The sequence below is a fragment of the Elephantulus edwardii genome, unplaced genomic scaffold (genome assembly GCF_000299155.1).
Source record: "Elephantulus edwardii isolate Elephantulus edwardi_28Jun2011 unplaced genomic scaffold, EleEdw1.0 scaffold00213, whole genome shotgun sequence".
NCBI classification, from domain to species: domain Eukaryota; kingdom Metazoa; phylum Chordata; class Mammalia; order Macroscelidea; family Macroscelididae; genus Elephantulus; species Elephantulus edwardii.
Window position 1 is genome coordinate 172,941 of NW_006399963.1, and position 10,348 is coordinate 183,288.

General features: G+C 37.6%; 1 protein-coding gene across 1 annotated transcript in view; it reads left to right on the forward strand.

Annotated features, from left to right (window-relative positions):
- PARG (poly (ADP-ribose) glycohydrolase) overlaps positions 1-10,348 on the forward strand; it is a 302,619-nt gene that overhangs the window by 23,731 nt on the left and 268,540 nt on the right. The window contains exons 2-4 of the mRNA XM_006897698.1: positions 2,377-2,443; positions 3,474-4,457; positions 8,155-8,338. Coding sequence (XP_006897760.1) covers positions 2,377-2,443; positions 3,474-4,457; positions 8,155-8,338 — 1,235 coding nt within the window. The remainder of the gene's footprint in view (positions 1-2,376; positions 2,444-3,473; positions 4,458-8,154; positions 8,339-10,348) is intronic.

Here is a 10,348-nt window from a genome sequence, read left to right on the forward strand (position 1 = left end):
AGTGAATGAATGGAAATCCAAAATCTCTGTAAATGCTCATTAGAATTATTTAAAAAAAGAAAAAATAATTAACAGTATGAGTTCCAGATTTTGGGTTTTATATGCAAATTATACTACATTGCTGAAAAAAATCCCCAAAAAACAAAATAACCCCTGTAGCTTGACTCGGTTTTTTAACTGACATCATTGCTTTTCAGGTCTTTGAAGAGATTTCCTGACAGCAGACTTTTTCCTCAGTGGTATGTGTCTTGTGATCGCTTGACTTCTTGTACCAAGAATGTTGACTGTGGATGTAAACAAGATGAAATTGTTGACTATTTCAGTCTTTCCCCCATCTTTCATGATGTTGCCTATTGATCCAGTGGTGAAGATTTTTATTTTGATACTTATGTAAGGCTCCAGTCCTTGATCCTCTATAGCAAGTGCATCAGGTCTCCTTATTTTCAGCAAGCAAAGTTGTATCATCTGTGTAACATAGGTTGTTGATGAGCTTTCCTTCAATCCTGATGCTATATTCTTCTTCATATCTTCAACCTTCTTGAACTATTTGTTCAGTGTACAGATTAAACAGAGTATACATCCCTTACGTATACCTTTCTCAATTTTCTTTTTTTTTTTTTTTTTTTTATTACCCCAGTTGGGATATTCCTTCTCCACGCAGTCCCCGCACCTTTCTCAATTTTCAACCATAGTGTTCCTTTGTTCAGACAGCAGTTTCTTGGTTTAAGTATAGGTTCTTCTACATTAAGCTCTACTGAGTTTTTTTTAAATCTTTTTTTATTAATTTTAATGAAAATTTACAGAGACTTTGGATTTCCATTCATTCATTGTTGTACTTTTCTCCCTTCCCACCCCTCCCCCCCAAAACAGTCTTCTCTTTGAAAAGTAAAAGAAAAATTCTTTAATTGTTTTATAATCCACTATGCTGTCTTCGCTCTGGACTCCTGTCATGACAATAATACCTAACCACACATCCCTTTTTTTTTTCCACATATCCCTTTTAAACAGTTTTCTCCCTTATCAGTTTCAGTGCCGTATACCTTATTTATCCCATCAGTCCCATTTTACAACAGTGGCACTATGCAGTATTTGTCCCATTGTGACTGAGCTATTTCACTCAACATAATGTCCTTCAGGGACACCCATTTTGAATAATACTGCATGAGTTCCTTGTTTTTCAATGCAGCATAGTATTCCATTGTGTGAATGACTATACCACAGCTTCTCAATCCATTGTTTGTTGATAGGCACTTGGGTTGTTTCCAATTCCTTGCTATAGTGAACAAAGCCACCATAAACATGGGTGTGCTGAGTCTTTTTTGAAGTGGCTACCTTTATGCAGAACAGATTAGCTGGGAGGCTGGGCTCTGTGAGGAGAAATGTGGGGTCAAGATTTGTGGGAGATCTGTCAACAGTCTGTGTTATGCAGATGACACAACCCTGCTTGCTGAAACTGAGGAGGACCTGAAACGCTTGCTGCAGAGGGTCAAGGACTGCAGCCTCCAGTATGGATCGAGGCTCAATGTCAAGAAAACAAAGACTCTCACCACTGGGCCAATTGGCAGCATAAGGATGGATGGTGAAGAGATTGAGATTGTTCACTGCTTTAGTTTGCTTGACTCCACAGTCAACATTCTTGGCACCACTAGTCAGGAAATTAAAAGGCATATTGCCATGGGAAAGTCTGCTGTTAGGGACCTCTCCAAAGTACTGAACAGCATTGTGTCTCTCTGGAGAGTAAGATGCGTCTGATACAGGCCATGGTCTTTGCAATCACTTGTTATGCATCAGAGAGTTGGACAATGACCAAGGAGGGTAGAAGGAGAATTGATGCCTTTGAGCTATGGTGCTGGCTATGAGTATTGAGGGTACCATGGACTGCTAGGAAAACAAACAGATTCATTCTGGAAAGGGTTAAACTGGGTGGCTCCTTGGAGGTAAGGATTCTGAGGCTCCATCTAACATACTTTGGACATGTTGTAAGGAGAGACCAGTCCTTGGAGAAGGACATCATGCTTGGGAGGGTGGAGGGACAGCGCAGGAGGGACATCCCTCTATGAGGTGGATTGATTCAGTGACTGGGGTAATTGGGATGGGAGTGTCAGAGACAGTGCGATTGGCACAGGACAGAGCAGAGTTTAGGGCTGTTGTACATAGGGTTGCTATGAGTTGCAAGCAACTTGAAGGAACATAACAACAACTGTCAAATGACATTACATTTTTATTTTTGTTTCTCTATTATCACCTATTACTTGACTGTGGAAAGATTGCGGTTACTCTTTGTTTTACCCATAGAACCTTGCATATATGTTATACATATTTTCTGTTTGGAAGAGAGAGAGAGAGTATATATTTATTTAATTTTTTTTTTAACAGTGTTCAACCAAAAGACTATTACCGACTGGATGGACACTAAAGGAATCAAGACTGTTGAATCAGAAAGGTATAAAAACATGGTTATAAAGAAAGTTAATGGTATTTTATGTGGATCTTTATTTTGCTTCATGTTATTTTTCTTTCCTTTACCATGTTTTCTAAGTACATTCAATATTTATCCAATCTGTAAATTTTTAAGAGCCCACTGTATGTCCAGGACCTTCTAATAACCTTGGTATAGTAGATGAGAGAGGAATAGTCCATATTTTCAAAATACAATATAATGTTGGTTACAGTCATAAAACTATGAGGTTGTTGGATAGTATGATGTTTGTAGCAGTGAAGATGTGAGCAAGGTACAGTGGAAGTTAGCATCTTTTTTTTTTTTACTTTGGAATTTCTTTTTTATTATTATTATTATTAAATTTTATTAGTTTCAATGAACATTCACAGGGATTCTGGGCTTTCACTCCTTCATTGCCGCACCATTCTCTCCACCCTCCTCCCCAGTTTGTTCTTCTTCCCTGCCATCTGAATGTCTGTTTTAATTGTCCAATTGCCACAGTGCTTGTCAAAGTCAGTTCTGATTAATCTCCTTTGTCGGTGTGTCCTTTGCCATTCCCTATCACTCCTCCCTGAGAGAGACTTCACCCTGATTCATAAGGAAAAGGGGATGGCATATTCTCTTAGCTACTTCCTGCTGAAAAGGGACGCTGTGGGTTTCAGGATGAAGATCTTCTCTCACTACTCTAAAGGGCCCCTTTGGCAGTAGGAAACACATAGACTATTATGGAGATTGATTTTGGAATTTAGATGCACTCTTATTGATTGTGGGAAGTTAGCATCTTGAAGAAACTACATCTCTGGACCAGTAGAAAAGATTGTAAAGGAAGTCAGTGATGTTTAAGACTTGAAGAAAGGGCAGATGTTTGCTCGACACAGGGGAACAGCATTATAGTTCCAAAGACAAGGAGTCTCATATGTGCTAATGTAATCACATACAGTTTAATTATTTCAGGGCCATTGTTGGGGTGTGATTGGGCCATAGAGTATTCTTGTGCCGTGAGCTGATTTTAGTTCTTTCTATTCTCTTATAGCTTGCATAGTAAAGAAAACAACAATACAAGAGTAGAATCCATGATGAGTTCTATACAAAAAGATACTTTTTACCAGTATAACAATGAGACATTAGAAAATGTTTCTCAGTTGAATCTTACAAAATCACCTGTTGATAAAAGTACACAATATTTGAACCAGCATCAGATTGCAACCACGTGTAAATGTCATAAAGAAGGAAAACATACAGAGCAGCCTTTTCTAAGTGAACCTCCGACAGTAACTCAGCTACCAGAGCAATTCAATAATGCTAATGTTCATCAGTTACCCCACAATGATGATCTTAGTTACACAGATAGTGAAGAAACTAGAGATAATCAACAATTTTTAATACCTGTAAAACTTACAAATGCAAAGCAGTCTATAGAAGATGAACTACCAAGTGAAACCACAAGGAACCAGAAGTTCAGCAAGACTTCACATGCTATGAAAGATTGTTTGGGCTGTCAGCAAGAAGAGATAGATGTGCCTGAGAGTCCATTGTCAGATGTGGGTTCTGAGGACATGGACACCAGATCAAAAAATGTCAACAAATTAAGTCGGCAGAAAAGAAACCTAGGAAATTCTGTTACATTTGAGAAGGAAAGTGAACCTGAGTCACCAATGGATGTAGATAATTCTAAAAATAGTTGGCAAAACTCTGAAGCAGATGAGGAGACAAGTCCAGGTTTTGATGAGCAGGAAAATGGCCCTTCCTTCCAAACAACAAATAAACCTTCAAGATTTAATGCAAGAGAAACTGACACTGAAACTAAGAAGCTGTACTCTGTTAAGGGAGGAGAAACAAGATCATGTTTCCAGTTTGAAAGTGGGGGAAGCTGCACTGGAATAAGTGACTTAAATACTAAACTGCCTGGAGAAACTTCTCGTTTGCCTGCAGAATGTAGAAATTCTAAACAGCATCGACAGAAGGATTCTAAAATCACAGCTCATTTTCCAAGAATGCCCAAAGCAGAAGAAAAAAGGTAATATTTTGAGCAATTTTTTACGGTATTGATAAACAGCAATATTTTTCTCTAGTATTGTTATTTATAATTTTAATAGGAGGTTTACAAAAGTCATGATTTATAAGTAGTTTGCTTTCTTGTTTTAACTGTTTGTGCTATTTTAAAGTTAGAATGAACATTTTATGTTTTATTAGATGCCACCAAGTGCACTACAGCTCATAGTAACCCTATGAATAGCACATTGAAACCTTGCCCTATTCCTGTTCCATCACTACAGTCTACATCATGCTCAAGCCCATTGTTGTAGTTACTGTATCATCCACCTCACTGAAGTCTCCTTTCTTTTATTGACCCTCTAATTTTGTCAGCATGATGTCTTTTTCCAAGGTTTAGAAAGTTCAAATGTGGAAAGCTAGGGTTAGAACAAATATTGGAAATAAGAATTTTGTTTGTTTTGTGAACTCCTTTCTAAAATTTATGCTAGTCCTATCTCTCAAGGCACCTCTGGGTAGGCTTGAATTTTCAACCTTTCTGCTAGCAGTCAGGCATGTAACTGTAAGCACCTCATTGCACACTGATATTAGCAATTGTATAATTAGATGCTAACTTTTCTGTAATGCTCTGACAAGCCTCCCAAGTGAAATAATATTGTTCTCACTTTACAAATAAGAAAAAGTAGATTTGGGTTTAGAAATGTTCTGAAATTATGTAAATTGTTGGTGGTAGCATTGAGATTTTCATCCATGTCTTTCTGATTACAAAATTTAAATTTTTTTAGAGATATCTTACACCAGTAAGAATAGCAAAATTCAGCAGAGCAGCAAACAGCAAATGCTGGGAGGTCGTGGAGAGTGCAACCCTTATTCACTATTGGTGGTAGTGAAAATGGTGTAACCAGTATGGAAGGCAGTATGGTACTTTCTCAAAAAGTTAGAAACAAATTCCATTTGACCCAGCAGTTCCATTACTGCAAATATACTGTAAAGAAACCATAACTGCCACCCAAGCAGATATGTTTATTGCTACTTTGTTCATAATAGCAAAGAGTTGGAAACCTGAGTGTCCATTAACAAATGAATGGATAGAGAAACTGTGGTATATTCACACAATAGACTACTAAGCTGCATTGAGAAACAAAGAATTCATGAAATCTTGTACAAAATGGGTGACCCTGGAGGACATTATGCTGAGTGAAATATCTCAGTCACAAAAGGACAAATACTGCATAATGCCACTGTTGTAAAACAGGACCGACACAGAGGTTGTGGGAGCCTAAGAAAAGAGGGGATAAATAATTTATACTGCATTGAAACAGATGAGGGAGAGAACTGTTCAAAAGGAATCTAGGATTAGGTATTATTTTCATGACAAGATTCCAGAAAAAGAAATGCATAGTAATGTGGACTTGGGGGCGGGGGAGATTGGTGTATAACAGTGAAAGAAGTTTTTTTTTTCTTTCCAAAGAGAAAAGCGAACTGAAGGGGAGGGGTGGACAGGGAGGAAAATGTGCAACTATGAAAGGGAAAAAATTAAATGGAAAGAGTATGCTGTAAAAATACATATGTTGCATTAAAAAATCATTAATAAAAACATTCACTTACATTTTTTTTTGCTTTGTTTTTGTTGGGTACCGTCAATTCCGAATCAATTCTTACCTGACCCTCTAGTGGGTTTTCAGAAGCAGTAAATCATACAGAATATTACTCACCCTTCTTCTGCAACAGGTGGATTCAAACCGGCTGCCTTTGGGATGGCAACACAACTTCTTGCCTCTGAGCCAACAGAGCTACAAAATCTTAAAATCTACCCCCAGAATAGACTCTGAAACTTAATCTATAACAAAAAGAAGCAAAAATGAGGGGAAGGAATGCTGAAGAGTTGAAAAGATTTCAAAGGTCATGTCCAGAACAAACACAAAGCAGAGTATCAAGAAGAATTGTACAAAGAGCTGGAATTTGAAAATCAAAACGGGAAAACTTGCTTAGAATTTCTCAAGCTGAAAGAATTGAAGAACAAATTCAAGCCTCAAGTTGCTATGTTGATGAATTCTGTGAGCGAAATCTTGAATGATACAAGAAGTATCAAAAGAAGATGGAAAGAATACACAGTTGCTGTATCAAAAAATATTGTTTGACATTGAATCATTTCAGGAAGTCACAAATATATGATCAAGAATCAGTAACTAATGAAGGAAAAAGTTCAAGTCACCTTGAAGGCAATGGTAAAAAACAATTTTTGGGATGCTAATTGACATGTTTCAACAAACAGAAGCTACCCTTGACATATTCCCTAGCCTGTGTCAAGAAATTTGGAAGACAGCTACCTGATGAACTTAATTGGAAGTATTTGTTCCCAATCCAAAACAAGGTGATCCAGTAGAATGCCATTATCTAACAATATCATTGATATCACATGCAAATAAAATCTTGCTGAAGATTATTAAAATGTAGTTTGAGCAGGGAGGGATTTCATAGTAATGAAAGAGTCTTATCAAGGAGAAAAGTGAATTGGGGATGAGGGGGTGAGCAGGGAGAAAAGTTCAACAATAAGTGACTGGAAACCCGAAGTCTCTGTAAACGTTCATTAAAATTAATAAAACAACAACAAACAATAAAACTGTAACTGAAACAGTACATTCAGAAAGCTTACAGAAATGTATGCTGGATTCAGAAGAGGCTGTAGAAGAGTTGACGTAATTGCTAATGTCACATGGGTCAAAGCAAAGTATGGGTTACATCTCAAGAATCAAAAAATCTTCAACATTAGACTGATAAGTAATATGTTGAGTCTTATCTTGTATCAATACCTATGGTAGCAGCAGTTAAGAAATTGAAAGATGTGTTGTATTGGGAAAATTTGCTGCCAGGGACCTTTTCCAGAGTATTAAAGAACAAGGACATCATTTTAAAGACTTAAAATACACCTCATCTATTTTCATTTGCTTCCTATGCATCTAAAAGTTGGACGGTGAGTAAGGAAGATCAAAGAAGAATTGATACCTTTTAATTGTGATGGTTGTCAAGAATATTGAATGGACCACTGCAGGAAAAATATTTGTCTTGGAAGAATTGCCCCCAGGATGACCCTTAGAGGCAAGGATTATAAAAAGTCTTCTCCCATATCATAGGCAAGTGGTCAGGAGAGATCCAGCCTTGGAAAAAGACATTATACTGGAAAAAGTGGAGGGTCAGAAAAAGAGGGGAAGACCTTCAACTAAATGAACTTACAGAGTGTAACAATGGCCTAGAGCCAGTACAATCTGAGGATGGGTGGTGTAGGATAGGGCAGGGTTTTGATCTCTTAGTCATAGGTTTGCTGTGAATCTTACTTGACTCAATGACACCCAACAATTTGGAATCATTTCTTAGAATTTTCTTAAAATTCATGAATTTCACTTAGTTTAAAATTACTGGATTACCTGAGCAACAGATTAGCATTTGAAATAGATACAGTGACCTGTGACTTACTGGACTGTGATACTCTTACTTGGTCCCTTTTTTCGGAAGGATCTCTAGGTTTGAAAATTTCTTTCTACAGACTGACAGTAAGCACATACTTTGCATATTTACTTTTGCTTAATAAATAGAAAAAACATGCAGAAGTGAGAGTAAGCTTGGACTATTTAACAATAAAATTATGTTTAAATTTTCTCTTTGTGTATCCATGTTGATTTAAACAGTGACTTTGTGATTGAATACATTTGTCTTGGCCTTAGAACAGAACAGTGTGAAATCAGACATCAAAGAACAGAAAAGAAGATTCCTAAGTACGTTCCACCTCAGCTTTCTCCAGATAAAAAATGGCTTGGAACGCCTATTGAAGAGATGAGAAGAATGCCTAGGTGTGGAATGCACCTGCCTCTCTTGAGACCCTCTGCCAACCATACAGTAACTATTCGGGTGAGTATTACCTTTTACCTAAAAAGTAAGAAAACTGTGAAATCCTAATTTATTGAGGTATTTATAAATATGAAAAACAGATGCATTAACCATTCTATTTTTTGCATATATACAATTTTTGAAATTTAGGAATGCCTTGTTGTTAAGTGCTTTCGTGTCATATACAGCTCACAGCGACCCTATGAACAACTGATCTAAACACTGTCCTATCCCATGCCTTCATTGTAATCACTGACAGTCAAACCTGTTGCAATAGTCAGTGTACAATAAATTAAGATGAATTGGTCAGCTGATGATTTTTGGGGGGAGGGAGTGATGAATTTTAAAGAAAATTTTGTGGGCTCTTCATATAAATTGTCAGTGTTTAATTTGATTTTTTTTTGGTAAATAAAATATTTTAACTATTACCATAATCAAGTTCTAAAATAGGGTGGCCTAGTCTATAAGGAGTTGTGCTTGCTGTTGTTGTTGTTATGTGCCGTCGAGTCGCCTGCGACTCATAGCGACCCTATGTACAACAGCCCTAAACTCTGCTCTGTCCTGTGCCAATCGCACTGTCTCTGACACTCCCATCCCAATTATCCCAGTCACTGAATCAATCCACCTCATAGAGGGCCTTCCTCTCCTGCGCCGTCCCTCCACCCTCCCAAGCATGATGTCCCTCTCCAAGGACCAGTCTCTCCTCACTACATATCCGAAGTAAGTTAGACGGAGCCTCAGAATCCTTGCCTCCAAGGAGCCACCCGGTTTAACCCTCTCCAGGACAAATCTATTTGTTTTCCTAGCAGTCCATGGTATTCTCAGTACTCTTCTCCAGCACCACAGCTCAAAGGCATCAGTTCTCCTTCTATCCTCCTTGGTCATTGTGCAGTTAACTGAAAGATGGCACCTGGCTGGAGGTTTGAAACCATCAGTATCTCTGAGGGAGAAAAATGGGCGATCTCCATAATTGTTTCCATACAAAAAGTATGCCCAGATTGCTCCTTAGAGGCAAGGATGACGAAGCTTTTTCTCATACTCTTTGGGCATGTTTCTAGGCAAGGCTAGTCATTGGAAAAGTACATCATACTTGGAAAACAGGAAGATCAGGGAAAGAGAGGAAGACTCTCAACCAGATGAATTAGGATCATGACTGCAGCACTGGCAGATGTGTCAGAGATGCTGAGATGGCAGAAGATAGGAGAGGATTAAGATATGTTGTTGATTCATACATGTTGTACTTAGTGGCACCCCAAAACACAATACCATCTGACATCAGTAATATCCCATAATTTTTCTGCCATCCTGAATCTAATTTTAATTTCTGTTAGTAACAGTTCAGCAGTTTTTTATCTTCAGCAATATTTTATTTATAAGATACTATTTGATGATTTCTGCTTATAATTTTATTGTACATTGGCACATTCTTTGGAATGGACACATATGGATCTCTTTCACGCACTTGGCCAAGTAACTGCCCTCCAGATTTCTTGACAGTTGAGTTCATTAACATTATATGTCTTTGTTGAGACAGCTCAAACAGTATTCCATTAATTTCTGGAACCTTGTTTTTCATCATCTTCAGTGCACCTTGGACTTCTTTATTCCATACCTTCAGTTCTTCATACACTACCTCCTGGGATAGTTGAACATTGACCAATTCTTCTTGGTACCGTGACTAAGTATAGTCCTTCCATCTTTTTGATACCTGTGACGTCTTCAACATTTTGCCCAAAGAAGCATTCAGTGTTAAAAGTTTAGGTTGAAATTTTTCTTCAGTGTTTATAGCTTTAAAAATGCTAAGAATGAACAGTTCCACTCCTCGGAATATATCCTAAAGAAACCAGAACTGCCACCCTAGCAGATATATGCACACCCATGTTTATTACTGCTTTGTTCACAATAGGAAAGAATTGGAAACAACCCTAGTGTCCATCAACAAATGAGTGGATAGAGAATCTGTGGTATATTCACACAGTGAAATACTATGCTGCATTGAAAAACAGAGAACTCATGAAATATACAAAATGG